This window comes from Fundulus heteroclitus, chromosome 14 (assembly GCF_011125445.2).
Source record: "Fundulus heteroclitus isolate FHET01 chromosome 14, MU-UCD_Fhet_4.1, whole genome shotgun sequence".
In the NCBI taxonomy this organism is placed as follows: domain Eukaryota; kingdom Metazoa; phylum Chordata; class Actinopteri; order Cyprinodontiformes; family Fundulidae; genus Fundulus; species Fundulus heteroclitus.
Window position 1 is genome coordinate 13,218,441 of NC_046374.1, and position 27,978 is coordinate 13,246,418.

Here is a 27,978-nt window from a genome sequence, read left to right on the forward strand (position 1 = left end):
GTGGTGACTGCGGATGAGAGCTCACTCTCCTGGGCGGCGACAGGAAAATCATGTTGCCGAGAACGGTTTTGCTTCAGGTAGTCAACTGGATTTTTCAGTTACAAACACACCTTCCTTACATTTGACTGCATTTAGAAATGAAATAAACTGGTAATACAGCGTTGTGGTCGCCACCCTCCAAGTTTTGGTTTTCAATGCATTTGTTCAAAGAAAATCCGACTTGAATCCCCTCCAGGAAACAATCTTCAGTAAAGCCCCTATAAATGAACTTCAGTCACTCTTCTGTGATTCTCTCATCCTTCGGGAGTATGTGGAACCTTCATGCATTTTCTGCCCACCCTCGGACATATCAGCTCCTTATTTTAGTAACCACTGTGAAGTTAGTTTGAGGTTGAATATGGGACATTTGCGCTCTGTGGCTTCAGGGTGTCTGCCTCCTGTTTGAGGTGATACAGGGAGGCTGATTGTTGCATCAGCTAGGGGGAGAAGGGAGGGGGAAGGCTGTTTGCTTGATGGTGTGCACTGATTGGAGAATATGTAGAAAAACAACCCGTTTTATGATCTGACTGTTTTTGGGCAAAGGGACAAAGCTGAACGCTGAGCAGGTCCTTTGGTATTTACTTTTGACATTCACATGGCCTCATCAGTGCACAACAGATCATATTATACCCCCAGAACCTCAGAAAAAAAGGAAATTTGTTGTCATGGCCCTTTTAAACAGATCTACTAAAAATACTGGAGAGTGATAAGTTTAGGTTCAAGTTAAACTTGTAAGTCATTTTGTTGCAAGGATATAAACTGGTTTAATGGTTTACCTTGTAAGCTATATACTGTATTTTGCTGTGTGTGTTTTGACATTCAAATGGCTTCATCTCTGCACAACCAATCATATTTATACTCCCAAAAATGAATTTTGTTGTCATGGCACCTTTAATAACAGGTAAAATCTAAAATCAATACTGGAGAAAGCAGCTGGATTTATCTCAGCACCAGAGAAACATGTGGTCTCCTTTCTTTGTGATAAAATTCTGCCTGAAGGTTTCTGAACCCGTTGAAGGTTTGCTGTAGATTTATCTGATCGGTCAGAAAATAGAGAACAACAATGATCCAGTCTAGAAGAAGCAAAACCACGATCATGTATTAACAGCTATGCTAAGCATGTTCTGAACCGTAGTTAAACTGCAATAGTGATAATTTATTACTTTGGAAACATCACTGGCAGCTAAAACTGACAGGCAGAAATTTACTCCAAGGTTTCCAATGTCAAAATAAGGCAGGAAAAAACTTTAGAATTTACATTTACATTTCTTTATATTAAATATCACTGCAAACAACAGAGTTGATCAAACATGGATTTTTGCCCTGAAAACCTCCAAAGTGTACTTTAATAATACGACTTACATATCTAAGTTACAATAGCTGCATTTGTCCATGTCTACTTTTTCTAAAGGTTCTCTCACAGCTATTGTTTTACCACAAAGAATACTGTATAAATTAACAAGAACAAAGAAAAGGACTTTGGAAAAAAGATTTTGAACCATATAGTGAGGACGGGTATCCTTACCATATGTGGAAAATGACGTTAATGACGGTCACAAACCTTCTTTCCCAGCACAGTGAGATGAAGAGGGGATTTGTGAATTTTTTGCGTTAGCATCCAAAAAAAAAAAAAAAAAAACACGTTTTGCTTGTTTGTTTAGTTGAAAATATGGCAAGATGTTGTGCTGCTGAGTTTGTGACAATGTCAAAGAATCGTAACCTGACGAGCCAGATGGATGTCGCTCCGCCTAGCTTCACTCACATCCATCTGGGACATCTCCCATAGAGAGTGATTTCTCCAACCAGTTTTATTGTCCAGCCAATCAGGACGCAGGGCTGGAGTTTCATAGATGTGACGTAGTGGAGAAGCGACCGTGAGAAAGTTTTGATTCAATGTTAAGCAAGCATTAACATTGGTGCTGCTATTTCTTCCGTGTTGTCCAATCTACCTAATTTTGTTTCATTAAAAGAACATCAGAGAACGGCTCTGAAGGCTTTTGTTGGTGGAAACAATGTTTTCGCCCTTCTCCCGACCGGATTTAGCAAGTAGGAGGCCTTTAGTCCTCAACGCGGTCGGCCCGAGATCGACTCCGAACCGCTGCGCTTCGCGCCTGTCTTCCCCCCTTTTCCTGTCAGCTTACTGTCAATAAAACACGTGCCACTAGAGCCGCAAACACATTTAAAAAAAAAAAATAGTTTTGTTTTTTCCTGCGTCGCTCTCACAGCGTCACGGGTTAGCTTCGGTGTGAGTGGTTGAAATAGCACGTCGATAAAGATGACAGACAAGTGGCTTATCCAATCATATGCAAGGATTTTGGATAAGGCCAAGCCTTCAAAATGGAGATGTCCAAGCCCAACTGTCTTCAAAGTTTATGAGAAAAAGAGGAAATCCTCAGTAGAAAGAAATAAGACCAGAATGCATTTGGGATTTTTTTCACACGATCCCTCTGAGGAACAGAAGAGCAAGTAAGATGGTCTTGTGTAATTGCAGTTATTCAAAAAGGGACTTGAATGTTTTTTGTCTTACATTTCAGAAAAATTGCAGACTCTACCTTTGAACAGAAAGGGATAGTGGAGCAAATAGCCTTGGAGCCACATTAGCAGGAAAAAGTTGTACGATTCTCCTTTGTTCAGTCTGTTTATCAGAAACGATGAACAACGATAATCATTTTCAACTTATTCCTGTTGGATTTGTTGTCATAAAAGAGAGTTTAGGATAATTTCTTAAACGCAACGACTGCTCCAAGAGGCCTAAAGTTGTTGTTTTACATTAGCATGTGTTAATACAAAAATAATATAATATTATCAATAATAATAATATAACATTAAGGATATCTAGTTCCTTTGTCACTAAAACTACTGATTGTAAATACAGCAATTTACCTGCAATGCAAATTGTCAAATAAAATCCAAAATGAAAGCCCAACTCGCCCTGAAAGAACAGAAGAAACTGACCTGTAGACCAGACAAACTTTGGTTGACTGTAATCAGTGTAAATCACTGGTTCTCCTCTTCCTGCTCTGCACACATATCCTGCTGTGTGATTCTGTCCATTAATGAGGTAGGAGTTCTGTTCAGTCCCGTTGGTGCTGCCAGGCATCAGATCAAAGCTGTAGAAGCTGCTGGATGGTTCAGGGACGGCTTTATACCAGAAGAACCTCCATCCTGCAGATGGATGCTGGAACCCCCCACAGCTCAGAGTCACTGAGGCTCCAGGACTCAGCCATGATGGAGACACAGAGAGGACAGGCTGAGGTTTAGCTGCCAGAGAGAGAGATAGTCAGGGTAAATAAACTAGCTGGAACTAGTCCATCTCCTAACATTAAATAGTATTTTCTCCAATTAAATCTTACATCAAAAATTTAAACATACAATTTCAAAAAAATATTAAAGACATCACTTCAAGATTTAATATATAATTTGACTCTCATTATGAAGTAAGCTTTTCATGTTGTTTTATCTCAGGGTTTTCATTATTTCTCTTTGGCCCACAGCTTTCTTTTTCTTTTCTTGTCCTTAATTTTATTAAAACTTGTAACATCTCCTTCATGTTTAAGACAGCTGAGAAACATGTTCAGTTCAGTTTGATTAAACTATTCCAGATCATTTTAAAGGTTTTTAATTCCCGACCTCAAACTTGTAGAAGACCTTGGGGATGAACAAGAGCGAAAACTGGAGAATTTCACATTTAACTATTGTTGTGAAATCAGACAAGGCTAGAATCGCAGCCAAATACAGCCTGCCTTCTTCTACATCGCAACCAGCAGCTGACCGCCATGAAATTGGCTGTTTGTAATCTTTCCTCAGCTTTGCAGGAAAAAAGCTGACCTGAAAGTTGCTCCCACTGATAACTGTGCAGAGGTCCTCACAGGAAGCCATTGATTTTCATCTGAGTGTGTGATTCCTGATCAGGAGGTGGTCATGAGAGACTAATCGCCCACTGTGTACTACACGACGCAGGACATGCGATAAAGCTGAAACTCGGCTTGATTCAAAAAAATTCTTGCACGACAGAAGAATCGTTCCAAAAAGGAGGAAAAAAACTGCCAGTATGCCACATCTACAGGCCTTGCTTCAGAGTGGGGCCCTGGTGACCCGCGTCCGGGCATGAGAACATTTTGTCCATTTATGTAACTCGTCATAAGGGGTCTTTGGGCTGGTCTTTTTCTGGTCCCTCAACTAGGACCTGTCTGCCTTGGATGACCCTACTAGGGGCATGAAGCCCCTGAAAGCATAGCTTTCAGTGTCGTTGGGACACTCAAACCTCTCTAACAAGATAAGGTGGCAGCCCGGGGAATGGATAGTCGGATAGTTGAATCCTCAAGAAGAGGATCAGTGGCTCCAAATCTGAGACCATGGTCTTGAGCTGGAAAAGGGTAGAGTGCCTTCTCCGGGTTGGGGAGGATGTGCTGCCCCTAGTGGAGGAGTTCAAGTATCTTGGGGTCTTGTTCACGAATGAGGGGAAGATGGAGCGGGAGATCGACAGGCGGATTGGTGCGGCGTCTGCTGTGAAGCGGGCGCTGTACCGATCCGTTGTGGTGAAGAGAGAGCTGAGCCAAAAGGTAAAGCTCTCGATTTACCGGTCGATCTACGTTCCTACCCTCATCTATGGTCACGAGCTTTGGGTCGTGACCGAAAGAACGAGATCCCGGATAAAAGCGGCCGAAATGAGTTTTCTCCGTAGTGTGTCCCACCAGGAGGAGACCCAGAGGGAGACCCATTTCTTTTCATTTCTGGGAAAAAAAACATTTCTTTTTTTTCCAGATCTTTTGCCCAGGTTTGTTTTCTGTGAAGAAACATCTCTGTCTCATTGTCAACATGATGAGAAAAGTAAATTTTTCATTTTGAGGTACTGGTGAAACATTTAATAACTTTACACTTCTTCCTGCCTCATTTCCAACATCTGTTTTGTTTATGTTTTAACATTCCAATTATGTCAAAAATAAACAGAAACACAGAGTTCCTCTTGATTCTCCTCTCCTTGTCTCTAATTTCCTCTGAGAAAACCGGTCCACTCCTCTGTTTTGGTACAGAGGAGTGGACCGGTTTAGGTTCAATCTGCTGGCTTAATGTCTTTAACGACCGCCCATTACTAAGGGATGGACCTGTCTCGGTTGTATTTGTATGTTATCTAAGCCATTACAAGGCCTTTGTTTGGACAGTAATATAAAGCTTGGTACTCCACATTACTCCAGACATTTTGAATTGAGAAAGCTTCCTGGAAAGGAAGCGAAACGTCTTCAACTATGGAAAACAAGTCCAGTTGCTTTGTTTTTTACTTTTTTTGGAATGACCATGACCTGAATGACTGAGAATCTGCATCAGCATGTGAGAAAGAAAGAAGAGTTTCCCCAAAGTGTATATTCTGATAATTGTCTCTTCTTTCTACATTCTCCACAAACGTTACAATTCAAGATCATTTCTATTGTCTGACAGACAAATCCTCAGAGAGCATCATGGAGGATCCTGGACCAGAACCACTTCCTGTTCTCCTGTGTAGTTTATGTAGATCAGTGAACTAAAGACAGAACATTTTCAGTCTGAATGGAAGACAGTCTGACTCACATCTCACTGTCAGTCTGAAGGCAGAGCTCCATCCTGTTTGCTGATAGCCTCTTTTAGCCCTACAATAGTAGTCTCCACTGTAGGGTTCAGTAGCTGGGTTGATCCTGTATAGGGTAGTTCACGCGTGACGTCCCGCGTGACGTCACGCGGGACGTCAGCGCTACATCCGGGTCCCGCGGGTAGGCAAAAAACAGAGCTGCTCTCGTCTACTACATGACAAAACGGGTAATTTAGAGCGTACTTTTACTTCGTTTATTTTTGGAATCTAAACAATGCCCACGACTTGTTGTGCTCCCGGTTGCACAGAGAGGCATTCCAAATCGTTGGATGTACGTTTCTGTCGTTTACCGAAGGAGGAAGGACGAAGAAAGAAATGGATAATTTCAATGAAAAGAGCGCAGGCAGACACTCACAATGGACTGGGGGAGCCTTCATACTACGAGAGAATTTGCAGTCTACACTTCATCTCCGGTAAATACAACTTAATTCTGCTCTAGTCATTGTTCTACTTAAATAGCGGCGGAGGGGAGGTGGCGATCGCTACACAGGCCGGAGAAGCGGTAGCAGCAGCAGCCAAGCAGCAGCGGCTGCAGCTGCTTCAGACAATAGCAGCGGAGCAGGCAGCGGCTGCTCCGCCCGTTCACGGGCTGCGGCAGCAGCAGCCGGCTGCTGCGTAAACACTACACGGGCCGGAGAAGCTGCTGCTTCTGCTAGCAGCAGCGGCTACAGCAGCTGCTGCTGCTATTACGCCCCCGTTCACGGGCGCTAGTATTTATGTGTTTACGCTGCAATGTCGCCGACACCGCCACCCATTTTAACAAGACAAAAACACCAAAATAATCCGTAGTGAATTTTTTTTTTAACCTACCGGGCCTCTGCTGAGATGCGGCCTGTGTCCGACGCCGCTTTGTGCTGTTGCACAAAGCGGTGTCGGAACAACATCCATCCATCCATTTTCTGACCGCTTAATCCCTCATGGCGTCGCGGGCGTTGCTGGAGCCTTTTTCCAGATTTAAAATAACTGTAGCCGTCCAGTGATTTCAGGGGCTTCCATGCTCTCTCGTCTGTACTGGCCTGCGTGTTTATAAGGCAGCTGTATGTGTCGTGGTACGGAGCACTTGGCCAGCATTTCACAGACTCGCTCCGTCCCTTCAGGCTTTTGCTGTGTGGATCTGGCAATCTGATACCATCAACCATCAACTTACTCTTAAAACGATCTTGTGATACGTTATCTAAAGAAGAAAAATACGCGGAGAACTCGTCAGTTTCTCTGTTTGCGTCCGCCATTGTGTTCGCCTTTTGCCTACCAGTCCGGCGCGCATGCGCGAAAAACCCGCATCAAAACAATAACAATGAACTGGTCTATTCACTGGATGATGGAGAGTTTCTGTTGGCTGAGCTCCATTCATACGTCCACTGAGCTCCTCCACCTCCCTCACAGTAAATTTGCCAGTGTAAAAAATGCAGTGTCAAAGTATTTTAATTCTGACGGAGTTCTTCCAACAATGGACAGAGTAAAATCGAACCAAAAAACTTCCAGTGTTGGTGAAAATAATCGGAGTTAACAGAGGTTTTACTCTGTCAGTGTCATTGACTGTCTTAGAGTTAATTCAACACCGATCGGAGCAAGATACCTTCCAGTGTAAAAAAAAAAAAAACTTTGAAAAGCCCCACCCATCAACTTCACCGCTCAAACTGAGAATGTGGACTCACCAACCGCCAAAAAAAATTTCAAAGAAGAAGAAGAAGAAGAACGTGGACTCTGGCATCGACACCTTCCTCGCATAGAAATACTGTGGTAAGTTTTTCAAGATAAACTGTTGCCGTTGTTTTTGTTCTTCATTTAAGGCTAGTCTGTATAAGAATAAAGGGACCTCTTCATTCACCACAGTAGTCAACTGTTGGGTACTTGTTTTCAAATGGCTAACATGATATCGGGTCGGCTGTTAGCTTAAATGGACGCAACACCAAACTGAACAAAAAAGACACGAGGTAACGTTAATGTCTGCGAGGACGGGCTGTGGTGTGTTCTGTGTCGTGCTTGCACATTTATTTCAGTAAAATGACGTCAAAAATTCGCTGACGCAGTCGTATTTATTATTTATATTCAGTGTTTCCCGCAGGAATTTTGCTTAGGCGAGGCGGTGAGTTGGGGGGGGGGGGGGGGGGGGGGGGGGGGGGGGGGGGGAACCCTGATATTTGAGCCGGAGCAAATCGCTTTAGCGTCACGTCACAATTTGGTCGACCATACCGGGACATGCGGACATGCTCATTGGGCCCGCTGGTTCACCAGCAGACTGAGAGGAATGCACGGAGTCGACCCCCGTTAACGTGAACCGAGCCGCGGCTCCAAGAGGCCCAGTCAGCTGCTGTAGACAGTCATTGAAAGAGTAGACAGACATATAAAGAGTTTACGCCGCATTGGCTGCTGAGGCGCAAGAAATATGGCCGCCATCTTGGACAGGTCACCCGCTCCACTCTAATCTGTCTGATGATGAAGTGTCAGCGCATCATAAACTGGATACTAAACTGATTTTCACGGGGAGGTTTCTGCAAACGTCATACATGTAGGCATGATACCGGACACATGATTTGGCATATTTTAATATTCATAGTAGGCTTAACAATATTTGGAATATTCTTGTATATGATATATGGTATGTATGATGGGTATTTTGCAAAAGACACAGGATATGTAATATAATACACAATGAATATTAAAATATGCCGAATCATGTGTCCAGTATCATGGCTACTAATGACATTTTTGGGAGAAAACTATTTTAAAACATTTAGGCTATGTTACAAATACATCTTTCATGGGTTTTAATTTTCTCTGAGAATATCAGGTTTACCTAATATGCATATTTTTTCCCTTTTCTTTTTTTTTATTTCAGACTGTTCTGTAATGTACTGTTGTGCTCTGGTGGTAAGTAATAAGTTTATGTACTTGATAGAAAATTGAATTGTGTTTGTGATTTTAAGCTGAAATAGGCAAATTTCAGGTTGTCAGCTTGTAGTGTTGTGGATCATAATGTTGATATGAGTTTGCTGTCTTTGCAGATACCATCATGTTGATCAAAACCAGAATCTACAATACACAGAAATATGTCAAGATAAAAGAGCCAAGCCTTGAGGAATTCTTAAATTCTGGTAAGTCGTACGCAGAACACTGTCAGTTATACACCGTTGATAAAACTAAAATAACTAAGCGTGTTGGTGTGTTTTTTTTTTTTTTTTTTTTTTTTTGTATCGATGGAAATCTTGTTTTGTTTTTTTGGTCATAGCTTTCTTGAAGTTCTCAGTTCCGCCAGTCAGTGGTGTCAAGGTTTTTGATGAAACAGGAACTGAAGTGGATGCAGAGGTCTTCTCTGACATAGCGCAGCAGCCCAATACTGGCATACTAACCATCAAGTTTGATGACGGTATAGTTGCTCACTATAATTTATGGAATGTAATGATGAACTCAACTTTTTGATTGTTAAACACAAATTGGTATTATTCTGTCCTGTCTCTTTCTCCTGAACTTTAGATTTCAAGGAAACTTTACCCAGCAGTTCCCAAGAAGCAAATTCCAGTGCACTGTCTACTAGTAGTGGCGATGACACAGTCATTCTCGAAATCGTGTCCTGCAACTCAGATGACACAATCATACTGGAGGAGAGTGACAGTCCACCCAGAAAGCGACAGAGGGCAGATGAAGAGGCCAAACGTGTAAGTTGGTGTAGGAAATCTTTTTTCATTAGCAGTTGAGCAGATACAGTATGTATAATTCATTACTCTGGGAGTTACCATGTTTTGTTAGATTTTTAAGTGTATGTATTGTCAGTTGTGAAAGGCTTGTCCATTCACAGGTGGTTGAATTGGCGCTAAGGAGACCTGGGGGCGACCCTATCATCAAAGAGTACCACCGCACTAAAAGTCTGACCGACTCCTCACGCCGACAAATGGTCAACATACTTGTGGCTGATATGACAGAAGCACATGGGTAATTTAGTTGTGTCTGTGAGACCTGATAACATTTATTATGTTCTTGTTATTGGCTTTGCTGTGAAATCATTGGATGTATGTAATTTAACAGTATTGAGTTTACTCTTGTCAGGACGGCCCCACCACGGAATGTGAGAGAGATGTACGCTAGAGGCGTAGTTCAGCTCTTCCCGTACTTGATGGATCCCTACTCTAAAAATGGATATGTAAGCTTTATAAAGGGTTTGCAGACTGAAATCAAATGATTATGTGCATGATTTTGAAAATGAAAATGGTGCATTTTCCACACCAATGATCCAGTTTTACATTAATATAACTTCCTAATTTCAACTATCTTACTGCTGTTGGAACTAATAAACCTTTTGTATTTTTGAAGGAACATTTCTATGATGGTGAAAGCGACAGTGGCTATCTGGCATGGCAGCTTAAAACTATACAGAGGAAAAGTGCTTCATCAGAAAGCAGAGGATCATCACGTCAGCTGACTGGAGGACCAGCAGCCAGAAGAGAGGCTTCCTTTAGTCCTGAGATGACATTAAGTGAAGAGCAATGCAAGGAGGCCATGGCCGTAATGAGATACTGTACTGACGAGGCTACTATCAAGCAGAAGATGAAAATGACATTTCAACATCGTCGCAGTATGGTCCTCGATGTAGAGAAATCCTCAGATGTCTTGACTGAATTTCCCCGCTTCAAAGATGTCAAAGGCCTGGTAATTGAATTTTTTGCATTAAAACATGTAATTGTCCTTTCAGTATGAATTACTGTTAACAGCAACATATCTCTCTCTCAATCTCTTGAATTGAATAAATATACTTTTCAACTGTTTGCACATCCATACATTTAGGTGTATACATACATACTGTATCTGCTCAACTGCTAAATATAAAACATAATATTTTTCCAGTCAGGCCCAATTTAAAAAGCTTGTGGTATTTCATTTTTCTGTTACAGATTGAGCAAGATTTCGTCCTGCAGTTTGGAGAAGATGTAGCTGCAAGATTTATGGAAAGGTTAGTCACAACAGTAGTGGTTTCAGCTGAGGATGATGAGGTCTTCCAAATGGCCATTGTTTTCATTCCTTGTCACATCTATACTTACCTTAAAGTGGGGAATTCTGAGATTTGGCATTGCCATGATAGTATGCCAATGGCAAAATGGTTCCTTGATATTTGTGACACTTAGTTTTTATTATTCTTATACATTAACATGGATCTTGTCTGTTTCTCACTATCTATGGGTGTTTGAATTTCTTTATCATAAATAACTTTTTTCTCTATCTAGGTGGCCAACAACATTCAAGCAAAAGGTCATTCAGCAGTGTAAGGCTCTCCCTTCTACAAGTGACCTTGATGAGCTTATCCATTGTGCTGAAGCTACACCGGATGAAGAGGAAATTGATGACACTCTTACACTTGGTTAGTGTGGTTTATTTTATTTTTTTAGGGGGTTGATTTCTTTTCCCGTTTTTATTTCCTCGTCTTTTTTTGGTACAGCTGTAATTCAAAATACTGATGTTTTTAAATTATAACATTGTATGTAACAATTTATGAAACATTTTGCTGTTATTTCCAAATACAGGCTGGGACAGTGATCTTTCATCCATTATCCTCCTCCTCCACCTGATACCTCCTTCAGCCCAAGGCCGGAGAAGACCAGGCAAGGTGTCAGCAGCCCAAGCTGAGAAACAACTTGTCGTGTTCAAGAAGGTTTGTGTTATTGCTTATGAGTATTATCTTTACAGATGGCAATAAGAGATTGGGACTGTTTTAATCTGTGCTTTTCAACTTTTAATTTTGAATTATTCTTTATCCTCAGAGTGGAACAAGTATTCAAGAACATGTTGATGCAATCAAATGCACCACTCAACCGTATCTTCTTGCTGTTGGGATGAAGAGGAGCACCATCCATGAGTTCTTCATTATTCTGGACAAGCAGGTCATACCGTGCAAGTCATCCAGTACCCTAGGAGCTTTTGACGAACTCTTTAAAGCACACTTTGTATTTGGTACCATGTACAACCAGATGCTCCACAACATGTTCACCTTCATTCAGACAACCATTTACAACATAGATATTGGTCAAGTCCAGGAGAGCCCACGTGTTGCTGAGGTTAGGGCCAGGCTGCTGCACTAGTTAATAGATGACTCCAGGTTGGCAACATATTTGTCACTTTTCACTAAAAGCTCTTCTATCTGTATTTTGAGTGATTTTCCCATGTCACTCAGTCTTAATTGATATCATGGGCCTGATTTGTTTTGTTTGCCACTCTCATTTTGTGGGAACCAATGCCCTTGTGAGGCATTTGCGGTTGATTCATGGTTTATATCCAGGTAAATCACTTCGCCTAAAATGTGCTCAGGGAGGATGTTGTCGTGTTCTTAGTTCCTTTTCAGGTTTCAGGAAACATTTAAACTGTAAACATGCTGAGAACATTGAGAATGAAGCTGAAACTGATAACATTGTAGACAGTTATGATGCAACAGATGATACTCTGTCACAACATTTTGAAGGAGCAGCCAGTAGTCCTAATGTCCTGCCAGCTCCCAACATCAATATTCGTGATATGTGTGCATCTGCTGTTGCGCAGCTTCAAGTTGCTGGTGTAGGCCAGTCCACTTTAAACGATTTCGTATCATCCATGGAGGAAGTTATAATGGAGGTACAAAGTCAAACTAAAGACGCAGCTTTGAAATGTTTATCTTCTCAGGATACAGTTGTGAAAGCTAAAATTGAAAAAACTTTTAAAACACTTGAAAACCCTTTTACTGCATTGAATACTGAATCAAAACGTAACGCATATTTTCAACAAAAATGGAAAACTGTTGAACCTGTTGAAAAAGTACTTGGTGTTAGATTAGAAAATAGAAGAAACAGAAGCACCAGAACTTATGATCAAGTAGTTGTAACTGACAAATTTGCCTATGTTCCAATTCTAGAAACATTACAATCTATTCTCAGAAATCCAAACCTCAGTGATATGTTTATGTCAAGCCACACTCCCAAGGACGGTGTGTATTTTGACATAAATGATGGGTTGCATGTGAAGAGACATCCTCTTTTTTCTCAAAAAAAGAATGCATTGCAAATTCAGCTATTTTTTGATGAGTTTGAGACTGTTAATCCATTAGGCTCCAAAAAGGGTATACATAAATTGGGGGGTATATATTTTACACTGAGAAATTTTCCGCCAAAGTTAAATTCATGTTTAATCAACATACATTTGTGTGCACTCTTTCATGCCCAGGACATTAAAACCTATGGTTTTGACACCATCCTTGAGCCCATCATAAATGACTTGAAAGTGCTTGAAACTGATGGGATCAAAGTTCCCTTGTTCAAAGACGCAGTTCATGGCAGTATTGTACAGGTTACCGGTGATAATCTTGGTATACATGGACTGTTTGGGTTTGTGGAATCGTTCAGTGCCCGGAATTGCTGTCGTTTTTGTATCATTGATAAGAGTGAATTTCAAACTGTGTTCTGTGAAGATGACCAAAGCGTGATATTACGGACTAAAGACATGCTTGCAGAACATTTTCATACTGTACAAACAAATCCACAGCTACCTCATGTATATGGTGTGAAGCGTTCATGTTTGTTAAACAATCTGCAATATTTCAACACAGCTGATAATTTTTCCGTAGACATCATGCATGACATTTTAGAGGGTGTTGCACAGTTAGAAGTGAAACTCATATTGGAGTATTTCCAGGAAAACTTCTTAACTCCTAAAGAACTGGCAAGTAGAATAGAGTCATTCAACTATGGGTACACTGAGAGGAGAAATCGCCCTCCTGCAGTCAAGTTATTTGATGGAAGCAACGATTTGGGCCTGAACGCCATTCAGTCCTGGTGTTTACTGCGAAACATGCCGTTGATATTTGGTGATCTAGTGCAGAGAGACAATGAATACTGGCATCTGTTAATGTTGTTGCTGCAGATAGTAAATATTGTTTTTTCTCCCATCCTAACAACTGGTATGACCATCTTTCTGAAGCACATCATTATTGACCATCATCAGCTTTTTTAAACGCCTCTTTCCTACTAGAAATCTCTTGCCTAAGCATCATTTCATGATTCATTATCCTCGATGTATAAGAAATATAGGACCATTGCTGCACATGTGGTGTATGCGTTATGAGGCAAAGCATAACTTTTTCAAAACTCAACTCAAAAGTTTCAAAAATATCACAAAGACGTTGGCCAGAAAACACCAGAAATACATGGCCTTGCATTGGGAATCTTTCAGCCTGAGCAGAGTAACTATTGGTCCAGGAAAGATGTTACAGATTACAGATTTGCAAGAAGGTCCTGAAATTGCTGCCAAACTAAATGTAGACACATGTGCCAATGTTCTTTCGGTGAAATGGGTAAAGCATTATGGTTCTGAATATCGCCCTGGTTTAGTAGTGTGTTTTGAGATTACTGAGGAGTTGCCAGTATTTTGTAAGATCAGCACTATTGTAGTGAAAGATGAGCAAGTTGTACTTATTGGCTCCGGTGTGGAAACTATTTGTTTTGATGAACATTTCCATGCATTTAAAGTTTTGCACAAGCCATCCCAGGCACCTAAGGTTTTCAGTGTTCAAGAGTTGCGCTATTTTAAACCAATGGATGTTCAAATGGCATATGGTTCAATAGATGTTTCCCTGTTTGTAGTACCATATTGCCATATGATGCAGCCATAACCAGTTTTTGGTTTTGACTGTGTATTCCCTCTCACTGAAAATCATTGTTTCCTGAGGGTGGATTGTTTTATTAAAGCAAAAGTTATTTATTGTTATTCAACCTTAGATACATTTGTGTCATCTAGCACCATACTGATTGATTCCAACCAAGATCTTTGCCACTAATAGTGAAGGTTTTTGTAAAGGTCAGTTTTGCAAACCTCCATGTTTGTGTATTTGTTGTGGAAAAACATTTGCACACTTACATTGTACTCACATATCTCATTGACCTATTTGGAAGATTTTGGTTTGACTTGGTTAATTGTTTCCAGGTGATGGCAAAATTTGCTCTTGGTTTAACACTGCTGAAATCATTCAGTGTGTAGCGTTATAAATGCACTTTAAAGACATTTTCATGGCTGTGAGAAATGTCAATACAGTATTATGCAGTTTAACATGTACCAAGAGATTTTCTCCAGCGTTCAACACAAAATATGTTTTTATAATGGAGACTTTAAGATTTGAACTTTTACATGTTTTATGTTGTTACTTTTAATGCCAACATTTCATGTTTACTTGGAATAAATATGTATTAAGATATGGATACTATTGTGTTTTTTTTTTTCCCTGCAAAGGTTAAGTTTTGTGTCATATCACTGGGACTGCACAAGTAGATAATATGTAACACTAGTAGGAGTTGGTTAAAAATCAACACTCTTTGGAGTAATTTCATAATCAACATAGTGTAAAGTAGGTTTAACACTGGAAAAGTTATTTCTTAACACTTAACACTTTAGTGTTAAATGTGAATAACACTATGGGTGTTACTTCTTACATGGTGTAAAACTTGATTGACACTTCTTAGTGTAGTGTAGTGTAAAATATTAACTCTTACAAGAGTAAAATTGACTCTGGAAATTTAACTCTGTGTTCAGTGTACATTTTACACTCTGTAGATAGGGACCATATGTTCACTGAGGTAGTGTTAAAATCAACTCTTTAAGTGTTATATGTACACTGGCGATTTTACTGTGCTGGATCTCACATCTCAGAGTGACTGTCTCTCCTCTGAATATTTCAGACCAGCTGGGTTGCAGGATCACAGTCGGCGTTGAGACTACAATGAATAACATTCAATCAGAAGACTGACAGGAATTTATACTAAACAAAAGAATAATTTTACCTCTTATGGTTCACTGTTAACATTTTCTCATGAAGATGTGATATGAACATAAAATATCTGATTTAATTTGTTTTCTTCTGAAAAAATAAGAAAGACATGAAACCATTTTATAAATGGAAGCGCAGAAAGTTATTTAAAAACTAGAAAACATTTAGAAATTACACAAACCAATATTAGCCAGAAAGGAGTCACATTTGGTGCTAAGATAAACATTTTCTATCAGAACGCGGGACCGCTGTGTCCAAGACTGCAGCCTCTGCATGGAGATCCTACTCCATCACTGAGTCACCTGGTGCCTCAGAAAAACAAGAGATCGGCACACGAGCAAATAAAGTTTGTTTTTCTGCACAAAGTTATTTGTATGAACAAACAAAAAATATTATTTATATGAAAGAAATACTGTGAGTAAGGAATAAAAATAGAGAATTCTCCATGTGGTTAAAATTTAAATCAAACACCATTAAGTTTGAACTAAATAATTTGTATCAACAAACATAATTTACATAGAATAAATACTTTAAGGGGAAAAAACAAAAAAAGAACTAAACTCTATATTTGTTTAAAACCTTTAAAATCAGACAAACAGCATCAAGTCTGACCTAAGAGAAAACAAAAGTATTTTAGTCATAATAACCTTCCACCTCCTGAATCTGTTTAGAAGACAAACAGGAAGAAATGTTCTGCTTTAGGGCCTCATTAAATGGAGCTATAGTCACATAACCACTGTTTAACTGATGGTCTTTAGTGTAGATGGGACCAAAATATTTATTTTCATTAACTGTGAACACAACTGAAGTTGAACAGAATGAGCATAAAGAAAAAGAAAAAACACAGAATAATCAAATAAAAAAATTAAAATATAAAAACTTACCAAAAATTAAAAATACTGCAGAAAACTTTTAAAACAACTTTTTCTAGGAGTTTCTTTCTTCAGATCTTTTCACAGGTTTGGTTTTCTGTGTAGAAACATTTCTGTCTCATTGTTAACATGATGAGAGAAGGACAGTTTTGGCTTTGAGGTACTGAAACAGGATTTAATCCATTTATATTTCTTCTTTCTCCATTTCCAATATAGCATTACGCTGTTATGATGTAAATAGTGTAAAGCTCTGTGGATTTTATTTGTTATTATATCTTTCTGTTAATTTTACAATAGACCATTAATATATAATTTTTCCAATCCTTTATTGAATAAACTAAGAATATTTGTTGAAAACAAGACTGCCTTAGGACAAAACCTTTCACTAAAAGGACATCTTACATTTAGGATTCCGGTAACATTTTAACTGAGATATATAGTTATTCCAAATATCTAATAACAAATAGGGGATGTTAACTTTTTTGTAAATGCTGAACTCAGCTAACCTGACTCCGCCAGATAGATTTGCTCCGCATATCCATCTGGAAACCTTCCGTTGAAGTAATTTTGGGAAGGGGCGAAAATACTGGTTAGCTGATTGGCCTATATTGGTGATAGACGGGCCAAATGAACCAATCAGATTCGTCGTCACTCTGTTACGAGCGACGACGAAAACACAACCACAAGCCAAGCTACTCTTGCTGCTGCAGGTAAAGGCTCGTTAGCTCAGCAAAGAAATACTCAGTAATTCCGATAAAACTTGCTCGATAGCCACGCTAACGCTAGTTTCATCGGCTGAAACCGCCATGTTGTTTAGACTGAACTGACGCGCTTCCCGTTGCGTCACACCTCAACCCGCCTCAAAGCCAACGCTGATTGGACGTTCGTTTGGTGAACGGCTCCAAATTTTCTTTAACGGAGAGTAGCCAGACTGATCTGCGAGTGAAACCTTGAAAGCTCGCGAGATCAGGATGGTCTCACGAGGCTAGAACTCAGCCATGTTGGTTTTACATGATCAACTTGAAGTGAGCACTCCTCTGCTTTAAGTTTCATATTATTTTGATTAAAATTAAATTAATCATGATCAAAAAATGAACCGAGTTACTCTGGATTTACTTCGGTGAATGTTGCTGTTCTGCACATCTAAATAAAGGTATTCATATTTTATGAGGCCTTTAAGAAAAACCCAGTTAGAAATGTACCAAAAAATTAAACTCAGCAAAAACAAAAACACTTTTTTCTGTCATTATTCACAATAAATCAGTGAATTTAAATGAAAGTGTAAACTAAATAGTGACTTAAAAATTTAAGAAAAAATACTATTAAGATTAAAAGAATATTAGACATGGGAATAACATATTAAATTAAAAGCTTTTCAATTTATTGAATACATTTCATGGCAGGCTGACCTCATGTAATAAAATAGTCATTATTGAATAATAATTTCAATTTCAAAATTGAAGAAATTAGCTTTTTCTACAAAACTACTGAAGATGATAAAAAAATTGAAATCCCTTTTTGTTTCAATCATAAATAGAAGCTAAACTCACCAATGGTGACCTTTGTGCTGGTTTCAGTGTAGAAAGCTGGATCTCCTCTTCCTCCTCTGCAGCTGTACACACCTCCCTCTGAGACTCTGAGGACTCCATCTGGTTCATTGGTTCTGATGAGCTGAGCTGGAGAAGACACTGACTCCTGTCTGAACCAGTCAAACTTCCAGCCAGCAGAGCTGGACACAGAGCATCGTAGTTCTACACCGCCCCCTGTTGGTAGGACTGTTTTATCTGCTGTCAGCGTGGCTGTAGGTTTATATGCTGTTGAAGCAAACACAAAAACAAGTAAATCTTCAACCATCATCTGGCTGCTTCCCTGGGATCACAGCACAACACTCTGATACTGTTAGAAATCCATGAATCATAATTCAGCCGTTTATCTGATGTCTGCTAGCGTCATTTTATTTCCTTGTTTTTACATATGACAGCCATTAAATATGTAACTGTCTCAGTAATCAGTTTTTAAACTTCCATACTATTGTTCCTTCATCCACTTGAATTATTTCCCTTGTTTTTACAGTCTGAATAAAAGAGTAACACTCATTAATACCTCATCACAAAAGACTAATTTTGACTCCAAAAGATGGTTTGTTGCTGCAAAGTGATGCTAAACCTGACTCAGTGTTTTTCTGTAGCTACAGAGTTCCTCTTGGTTCTCCTCTCCTTGTCTCTAATTTCCTGTGAGGAAAAAAAACCGTTTCCCCATAGTGTATATACTGAATATTGTCTCCTCTCTCTACATTCTCCACAAACGTTACAATTCAAAATAATTTCTATTGTCTGACAGACAAATCATCGAAGAGCATCATGGAGGATCTTGGACCAGAACCACTTCCTGTTTTCCTGTGTAGTTTATGTAGATCAGTGAACTAAAGACAGAACATTTTCAGTCTGAATGGAAGACAGTCTGACTCACATAACACTGGAAGCCTGAAGGCAGAGCTCCATCCTGTTTGCTCAGAGCCTCTTCTAGCCCTACAATAGTAGTCTCCACTGTAGGATTCAGTAGCTGTGTTGATCCTGTATTCACTGGATGATGAAGACTTTCTGTTGGCTGGGCTCCATTCATACGTCCACTGAGCTCCTCCACCTCCCTGGATCTCACATCTCAGAGTGACTGTCTCTCCTCTGAATATTTCAGACCAGCTGGGTTGCAGGGTCACAGTCGGCGTTGAGACTACAATGAATAACATTCAATCAGAAGACTGACAGGAATTTATACTAAACAAAAGAATAATTTTACCTCTTATGGTTCACTGTTAACATTTTCTCATGAAGATGTGATATGAACATAAAATATCTGATTTAATTTGTTTTCTTCTGAAAAAATAAGAAAGACATGAAACCATTTTATAAATGGAAGCGCAGAAAGTTATTTAAAAACTAGAAAACATTTAGAAATTACACAAACCAATATTTGCCAGAAAGGAGTCACATTTGGTGCTAAGATAAACGTTTTCTATCAGAACGCGGGACCGCTGTGTCCAAGACTGCAGCCTCTGCATGGAGATCCTACTCCATCACTGAGTCACCTGGTGCCTCAGAAAAACAAGAGATTGGCACACGAGCAAATAAAGTTTGTTTTTCTGCACAAAGTTATTTGTATGAACAAACAAAAAATATTATTTATATGAAAGAAATACTGTGAGTAAGGAATAAAAATAGAGAATTCTCCATGTGGTTAAAATTTAAATCAAACACCATTAAGTTTGAACTAAATAATTTGTATCAACAAACATAATTTACATAGAATAAATACTTTAAGGGGAAAAAACAAAAAAAGAACTAAACTCTATATTTGTTTAAAACCTTTAAAATCAGACAAACAGCATCAAGTCTGACCTAAGAGAAAACAAAAGTATTTTAGTCATAATAACCTTCCACCTCCTGAATCTGTTTAGAAGACAAACAGGAAGAAATGTTCTGCTTTAGGGCCTCATTAAATGGAGCTATAGTCACATAACCACTGTTTAACTGATGGTCTTTAGTGTAGATGGGACCAAAATATTTATTTTCATTAACTGTGAACACAACTGAAGTTGAACAGAATGAGCATAAAGAAAAAGAAAAAACACAGAATAATCAAATAAAAAAATTAAAATATAAAAACTTACCAAAAATTAAAAATACTGCAGAAAACTTTTAAAACAACTTTTTCTAGGAGTTTCTTTCTTCAGATCTTTTCACAGGTTTGGTTTTCTGTGTAGAAACATTTCTGTCTCATTGTTAACATGATGAGAGAAGGACAGTTTTGGCTTTGAGGTACTGAAACAGGATTTAATCCATTTATATTTCTTCTTTCTCCATTTCCAATATAGCATTACGCTGTTATGATGTAAATAGTGTAAAGCTCTGTGGATTTTATTTGTTATTATATCTTTCTGTTAATTTTACAATAGACCATTAATATATAATTTTTCCAATCCTTTATTGAATAAACTAAGAATATTTGTTGAAAACAAGACTGCCTTAGGACAAAACCTTTCACTAAAAGGACATCTTACATTTAGGATTCCGGTAACATTTTAACTGAGATATATAGTTATTCCAAATATCTAATAACAAATAGGGGATGTTAACTTTTTTGTAAATGCTGAACTCAGCTAACCTGACTCCGCCAGATAGATTTGCTCCGCATATCCATCTGGAAACCTTCCGTTGAAGTAATTTTGGGAAGGGGCGAAAATACTGGTTAGCTGATTGGCCTATATTGGTGATAGACGGGCCAAATGAACCAATCAGATTCGTCGTCACTCTGTTACGAGCGACGACGAAAACACAACCACAAGCCAAGCTACTCTTGCTGCTGCAGGTAAAGGCTCGTTAGCTCAGCAAAGAAATACTCAGTAATTCCGATAAAACTTGCTCGATAGCCACGCTAACGCTAGTTTCATCGGCTGAAACCGCCATGTTGTTTAGACTGAACTGACGCGCTTCCCGTTGCGTCACACCTCAACCCGCCTCAAAGCCAACGCTGATTGGACGTTCGTTTGGTGAACGGCTCCAAATTTTCTTTAACGGAGAGTAGCCAGACCACTGAGCTATATAATACACTGGAGTGCTGATTTTGCCGAAAAACTGAAGTCACTGGCCGCCATCTTGCTCCTCCCTACTCTCACAGAATCCCATAGGATTTGGTTGCAACAACAAGCAGTTTTCTGGCTGAGTGAAAACGTTTCACAGGTAATTCTACAGTCAGTGGATGTACTAACACTATCAACTACTAGAAAATTAGGTGCTGAAATATTTTACATGTTATTCATATTAGATATATATATGTATATATAAGTATGTGTATATGTATATATGTATATATATGTATACACATATGTAAATATATGTTTTTGTATATTGTTATTTATATATTTATAAATGTTAAACATATGTATTTAAATGAATAAAATGCAAAATATTTCAGCACATGACTTTCTCAGTACTTGATATTTTTAGAACATAACATAAAACTATATGGCATTTGACATTCTAAAAGTTTTAAGCTCCCCCTGAACATGAGAAAATCCTCGTTATTCGATGCTGTAGCGCACATATTCCTTAGTTACTGGGGGGAAATAGGGAGTACCAATATGGCGGCTGGTGGCTTCAAAGTGACTCGTTCAAACAGACGGTGATTAGCACTCCAGTGTATTATATAGCTCAGTGAGCCAGACTGATCTGCGAGTGAAACCTTGAAAGCTCGCGAGATCAGGATGGTCTCACGAGGCTAGAACTCAGCCATGTTGGTTTTACATGATCAACTTGAAGTGAGCACTCCTCTGCTTTAAGTTTCATATTATTTTGATTAAAATTAAATTAATCATGATCAAAAAATGAACCGAGTTACTCTGGATTTACTTCGGTGAATGTTGCTGTTCTGCACATCTAAATGAAGGTATTCATATTTTATGAGGCCTTTAAGAAAAACCCAGTTAGAAATGTACCAAAAAATTAAACTCAGCAAAAACAAAAACACTTTTTTCTGTCATTATTCACAATAAATCAGTGAATTTAAATGAAAGTGTAAACTAAATAGTGACTTAAAAATTTAAGAAAAAATACTATTAAGATTAAAAGAATATTAGACATGGGAATAACATATTAAATTAAAAGCTTTTCAATTTATTGAATACATTTCATGGCAGGCTGACCTCATGTAATAAAATAGTCATTATTGAATAATAATTTCAATTTCAAAATTGAAGAAATTAGCTTTTTCTACAAAACTACTGAAGATGATAAAAAAATTGAAATCCCTTTTTGTTTCAATCATAAATAGAAGCTAAACTCACCAATGGTGACCTTTGTGCTGGTTTCAGTGTAGAAAGCTGGATCTCCTCTTCCTCCTCTGCAGCTGTACACACCTCCCTCTGAGACTCTGAGGACTCCATCTGGTTCATTGGTTCTGATGAGCTGAGCTGGAGAAGACACTGACTCCTGTCTGAACCAGTCAAACTTCCAGCCAGCAGATCTGGAAACAGAGCATCGTAGTTCTACACCGCCCCCTGTTGGTAGGACTGTTTTATCTGCTGTCAGCGTGGCTGTAGGTTTATATGCTGTTGAAGCAAACACAAAAACAAGTAAATCTTCAACCATCATCTGGCTGCTTCCCTGGGATCACAGCACAACACTCTGATACTGTTAGAAATCCATGAATCATAATTCAGCCGTTTATCTGATGTCTGCTAGCGTCATTTTATTTCCTTGTTTTTACATATGACAGCCATTAAATATGTAACTGTCTCAGTAATCAGTTTTTAAACTTCCATACTATTGTTCCTTCATCCACTTGAATTATTTCCCTTGTTTTTACAGTCTGAATAAAAGAGTAACACTCATTAATACCTCATCACAAAAGACTAATTTTGACTCCAAAAGATGGTTTGTTGCTGCAAAGTGATGCTAAACCTGACTCAGTGTTTTTCTGTAGCTACAGAGTTCCTCTTGGTTCTCCTCTCCTTGTCTCTAATTTCCTGTGAGGAAAAAAAACCGTTTCCCCATAGTGTATATACTGATTATTGTCTCCTCTCTCTACATTCTCCACAAACGTTACAATTCAAAATAATTTCTATTGTCTGACAGACAAATCATCGAAGAGCATCATGGAGGATCTTGGACCAGAACCACTTCCTGTTTTCCTGTGTAGTTTATGTAGATCAGTGAACTAAAGACAGAACATTTTCAGTCTGAATGGAAGACAGTCTGACTCACATAACACTGGAAGCCTGAAGGCAGAGCTCCATCCTGTTTGCTCAGAGCCTCTTCTAGCCCTACAATAGTAGTCTCCACTGTAGGATTCAGTAGCTGTGTTGATCCTGTATTCACTGGATGATGAAGACTTTCTGTTGGCTGGGCTCCATTCATACGTCCACTGAGCTCCTCCACCTCCCTGGATCTCACATCTCAGAGTGACTGTCTCTCCTCTGAATATCTCAGACCAGTTGTGTTGCAGGATCACAGTCGGCTTAGAAACTACAATGAATAACATTCAATCAGAAGACTGATAGAATTGTACACTAAACAAAAGAATAATTTTACCTCTTATGCTTCACTGTCAACATTTTCTCATGAAGATGTGATATGAACATAAAATATCTGATTTAATTTGTTTTCTTCTGGAAAAATAAGAAAGACATGAAACCGTTTTTTAAACGGAAGAGCAGAAAGTTATTTAAAAACTAGAAAACATCAGAAATTACACAAACCAATATTTTCCAGAAAGGAGTCACATTTGGTGCTAAGATAAACATTTTCTATCAGAACGCGGGACCGCTGTGTCCAAGACTGCAGCCTCTGCATGGAGATCCTGCTCCATCACTGAGTCACCTGGTGCCTCAGAAAAACAAGAGTTTGGCACACGAGCAAATAAAGTTTGTTTTTCTCCACAAAAGTATTTGTTTGAACAAACAAAAAATATTATTTATATGAAAGAAATACTGTAAGAAATAAAAAAAGAACTCTCCATGTGGTTAAAATTAAATCAAACACCATTAAGTTTAAACTAAATACTTTGTATCAACAAACATAATTTACATAAAGTAAATACTTTAAGGGGAAAAAACAAAAAAAGAACTAAACTATCCATGTGTTTAAAACCTTTAAAATCAGACAAACAGTATCAAGTCTGAACTAAGAGAAAACAAATGTATTTTAGTCAAACAAGGAACTAAAGGTCTGAAGGTTTTTCCAGTTAAATAATAACCTGCCACCTCCTGAATCTGTTTAGAAGACAAACAGGAACAAATGTTCTGCTTTAGGGCCTCATTAAATGGAGCTATAGTCACAAAACCACTGGTTTACTGATTATCTTAAATGTAGATGGGACCAAAATATTTATTTTCATTAACTGAACACAACTGAAGTTTAACAGAATGAGTATAAAGAAAAAGAAAAAACACAGAATAATCAAATAAAAAAGCTAAAATATAAAAACTTACCAAAAATAGAAAATACTGTAGAAAACTTTTAAAACAACTTTTTCTAGGAGTTCCTTTCTTCAGATCTTTTCACAGGTTTGGTTTTCTGTGTAGAAACATTTCTGTCTCATTGTTAACATAATGAGAGAAGGACAGTTTTGTATGGGGTGCCCCCAGAGACATAAATCAAAATTAACTTCCATACACACATGTTAAATTAGACTCTGCCATATAATATAATGAAAACCGTGCATAAACACTAGTGAAAAGCTCTCACATACACTAGTGAAAACATTTACCTCGTATATAACCTACTCAAACGTTCTCATACAAAGTAGTGAGAACTGTTCATATAAACTGGTGAAAAGCTTTACCTTTCATATACACTACTGAAAAGCTCTCACACACACTACTGAAAAGCTTTCATATACACTACTGAAAAGGCTTTCATCTACACTACTGAAAAAGCTTTCATATACACGTCTGAAAAGCTTTCATAAACACAATTGAAAAGCTTTCATACACATAAAACGCGGTAAATACCTGACTTTATGAACAATAGCACTTTGGATTTTCTACAAGACAACATACTTAATAGTTATAACAGAATGCCGAACCAGAAAGGAGCGAAAAGAGGTCTAGATACATCCAAGTCCAAGCCTGCGTCTGAGACGGCTAACGAGGCTAATGAGGCTAACAAGGCTAATGAGGCTAACGCTACAACCGGTAACATGTTATTTGATAACTACCACAACTACGCAGCTGCCCCCTTATCTTTGACATTGAATGAGGAGGAAATTGCCGACTTTCCTGCCCTACCTGTTACTCCTCTGAAATCGCCAGCACCGAAAAAGGTGATGTATGAACGCAGCAACCCGGAGCCTTCTGCTACAAATGAGATAATTTCCAGTCTGTCTGCGCTGATCACTACTGCTCAGCTACCCGCTGAACACCTCACAGAAGCAGGGCCATTACTCAACTTTATTTCAGCTTATCCTGTCAAATGCTACAATGCTAAACCGCTATTTCAGTAGTGGGTATGAAAACTTTTTTAGTAGTGTGTATGAAAGCTTTTCAATTGTGTTTATGAAAGCTTTTCAGACGTGTATATGAAAGCTTTTTCAGTAGTGTAGATGAAAGCCTTTTCAGTAGTGTATATGAAAGCTTTTCAGTAGTGTGTGTGTGAGCTTTTTAGTAGTGTATATAAAAGCTTTTTCAATAGTGTATATGAAAGCTTTTTCAGTAGTGTATATGAAAGCTTTTCAGTAGTGTGTGTGTGAGCTTTTTAGTAGTGTATATAAAAGCTTTTTCAATAGTGTATATGAAAGCTTTTTCAGTAATGTATATGAAAGCTTTTCAGTAGTGTTTATGAAAGCTTTTCAGTAGTGTATATGAAAGGTAAAGCTTTTCACCAGTTTATATGAACAGTTCTCACTACTTTGTATGAGAACATTTGAGTAGGTTATATAAGAGGTAAATGTTTTCACTAGTTCATGTGAGAGCTTTTCACTAGTGTTTGTGCAAGGTTTTCAGTAGGTTATATAAGAGGTAAATGTTTTCACTAGTGTATGTGAGAGCTTTTCACTAGTGTTTATGCACGGTTTTCACTATATTATATGGAAGAGTTTAATTTAACATGTGTATATGGAAGTTAATTTTGATTTATGTCTCTGGGGGCACCCCATAGGACTCCATCTAGTTCATTGGTTCTGATGAGCTGAGCTGGAGAAGACACTGACTCCTGTCTGAATAAGTCAAACTTCCTGCCAGCAGAGCTGGACACAGAGCATCGTAGTGCTACTCTGCCCCCTGCTGGTATGATTGTTTTATCTGCTGTCAGCGTGGCTGTAGGTTTATCTGCTGTTGAAGCAAACATAAAAACAAGTACATCTTCAACCATCATCTGGCTGCTTCCCTGGGATCACAACACAACACTCTGATACTGTTAGAAATCCATGAATCATAATTCAGCCGTTTATCTGATGTTTGCTAGCGTCATTTTATTTCCTTGTTTTTACATATGACAGCCATTAAATATGTAACTGTCTCAGTATCTCTCTACATTCTCCACAAACGTTACAATTTAAAATAATTTCTATTGTCTGACAGACAAATCATCGAAGAGCATCATGGAGGATCCTGGACCAGAACCACTTCCTGTTCTCCTGTGTAGTTTATGTAGATCAGTGAACTAAAGACAGAACATTTTCAGTCTGAATGGAAGACAGTCTGACTCACATAAGACTGGAAGCCTGAAGGCAGAGCTCCAGTCTGTTTCTTCATCACCTCAACAGCAAAAACTCTATCATGAGGAGAAAAGGAGCTACGGAGTACCGTGACGATTTTGGACAGCCTTTAACTCCAAAGTTGTTACGGAAACACACATGGAGGATGTATCTAATTCAGGCCTACAGCCCTCTGAAAATGAACTACAAAGTGCAATCGCTCTTCTCACCGAACATTTTTGTTAATTTCCGTGAATGGGGCTGTCCTTATACTTCATGTCACACAAAGCATTGCGGGATTCCTTATAAGTCTTTAGCACCAGTAACTCATGAGGTTCTTATTCTAAAGGAGCTTATTGACTGCACTATTCTGACAAGGCAAGGCAAATTTATTTGTATAGCACATTTTAGCACAAGGAAAACTCAAAGTGCTCTACTTGATTTGACTTTGTAAAGTGCCTTTAGATGATGAATTGGTGCTATATAGATAAAACTGAATTGAATTGAATTGAATTTAACTGAATTGAATGATTAAAACAGGTAAAAGCAAGTTGGAATAAGATGTAGAAAATATTAAACGAAATAAAACATGGGAAAGTGGAAGCTAGAAGCAAATATTAAAAACCGTTGGGCTACAAGGTTAAACTAATGTTGTTTCAGTAAAACAGTTTAACTACAACAATTGAAGGCAATCCTAAACAAATGTGCTTTTAATCTTGATTTAAAAGAACTCAGGCTTCCAGCACTTTTACTTTTTTCTGGGAGTTTCTTCCAGATAAGTGGAGCATAGGAACTAAATGCTTTTTTTGGCAGACCTGTGAACAAACACCTTGACAGTAATCAATACGACTAAAGAGAAACGCTGTCAGGGTCCAGCCGGCAGCACCTGGGAGGCCGCTGCGGCCTTCTCTCTCTCCCTCTCTCGCAGGTGGCTTCAGTTGGCAGGGGGGCGTGGCGCTCAGCTGTTTCCTCAGGGCGGTGGTGGAGCATTTAAGCGGAAGGCGGCCAGCAGATCAACGCCAGAGTGCTAACCTTGTATGGTACGCCGTATTGGCCACTGTCTCTCGACAGCTCTTTCCCGTTCCGCGTGCTACCGCCTTGTTGCCTGAGCCTCAGGTTACCTTGTGCTGCAGATCTCACTCCGTAGCGTCCTTCGTCCTCTGAGCTTAGCTCCAAGTCTTGCTGAGATCCCCTTCAGCCTGTCAGCTGGCAGTCAGACTCCGCCTCCTAGCCGTCCCGTGGGACCTCCACCATCCACTGGCCTGTCCTCCTGTCCCTCTGCCACTTGCTCCGCTGGCCTGTGGTAGCGTCTCCACCGGGTACTCTCCCTCTCTGGACCACTCACTGCCACCTACCTGATGGGTTTCACTCCTTGAGTGGTAAGTGCTGCCGCATGCTTTTGACTATTGCCGTCACCGGCATCTAACCTCTCCCCCTTATTTGGCTGCAGCTCTCCACGCCCCATATTCTCAAGTCCCGCAAAG

The 27,978-nt window shown here is 39.0% G+C and overlaps 2 protein-coding genes across 3 annotated transcripts; one reads left to right on the forward strand and one right to left on the reverse strand.

Moving 5' to 3' along the window:
* Positions 1–21: 21 nt before the first annotated feature.
* On the reverse strand, positions 22–27,959 carry LOC118565922 (obscurin-like). Its single transcript, XM_036147006.1, has 6 exons — positions 27,850–27,959; positions 22,146–22,324; positions 18,776–19,036; positions 17,857–18,120; positions 2,923–3,300; positions 22–29 (listed from the first exon to the last, which is right to left on the reverse strand). The coding sequence occupies exons 1-6, from the start codon at positions 27,957–27,959 to the stop codon at positions 22–24; spliced, it is 1,200 nt and encodes a 399-aa protein (XP_036002899.1).
* On the forward strand, positions 7,040–13,617 carry LOC118565665. 2 transcript variants are annotated; one of them, XM_036146308.1, is made up of 12 exons: positions 7,040–7,402; positions 8,502–8,533; positions 8,668–8,757; positions 8,892–9,029; positions 9,137–9,318; positions 9,459–9,592; positions 9,707–9,800; positions 9,971–10,306; positions 10,549–10,607; positions 10,879–11,012; positions 11,176–11,303; positions 11,413–13,617. In XM_036146308.1, exons 3-12 carry the CDS (start codon positions 8,676–8,678, stop codon positions 11,728–11,730), a joined length of 1,605 nt encoding a protein of 534 aa, XP_036002201.1. In that variant the 5' UTR covers positions 7,040–7,402; positions 8,502–8,533; positions 8,668–8,675; the 3' UTR covers positions 11,731–13,617. The 2 variants fall into 2 exon arrangements, with proteins under 2 accessions (XP_036002201.1, XP_036002199.1); XM_036146306.1 differs by lacking the exon at positions 7,040–7,402 and adding an exon at positions 7,795–8,068.
* Positions 27,960–27,978: the final 19 nt, after the last annotated feature.

What these genes read in the sequence shown, in the direction of transcription:
- LOC118565665 (XM_036146306.1), top strand. Translation starts at nt 8,049, where the DNA reads ATGGCCGCCATCTTGGACAG. An exon ending in TGAGGAATTCTTAAATTCTG is followed by an intron (nt 8,758 to 8,891) that starts GTAAGTCGTACG and finishes TTTTGGTCATAG; the next exon opens with CTTTCTTGAAGTTCTCAGTT. An exon ending in CAGATGAAGAGGCCAAACGT is followed by an intron (nt 9,319 to 9,458) that starts GTAAGTTGGTGT and finishes GTCCATTCACAG; the next exon opens with GTGGTTGAATTGGCGCTAAG.
- LOC118565922 (XM_036147006.1), bottom strand. Translation starts at nt 27,959, where the DNA reads ATGGGGCGTGGAGAGCTGCAGCCAAATAAGGGGGAGAGGTTAGATGCC. An exon ending in CAGCACAAAGGTCACCATTG is followed by an intron (nt 19,037 to 22,145) that starts GTGAGTTTAGCT and finishes TATTCATTGTAG; the next exon opens with TCTCAACGCCGACTGTGACC. An exon ending in CTTCAGGCTTCCAGTGTTAT is followed by an intron (nt 18,121 to 18,775) that starts GTGAGTCAGACT and finishes TTGCTTCAACAG; the next exon opens with CATATAAACCTACAGCCACG.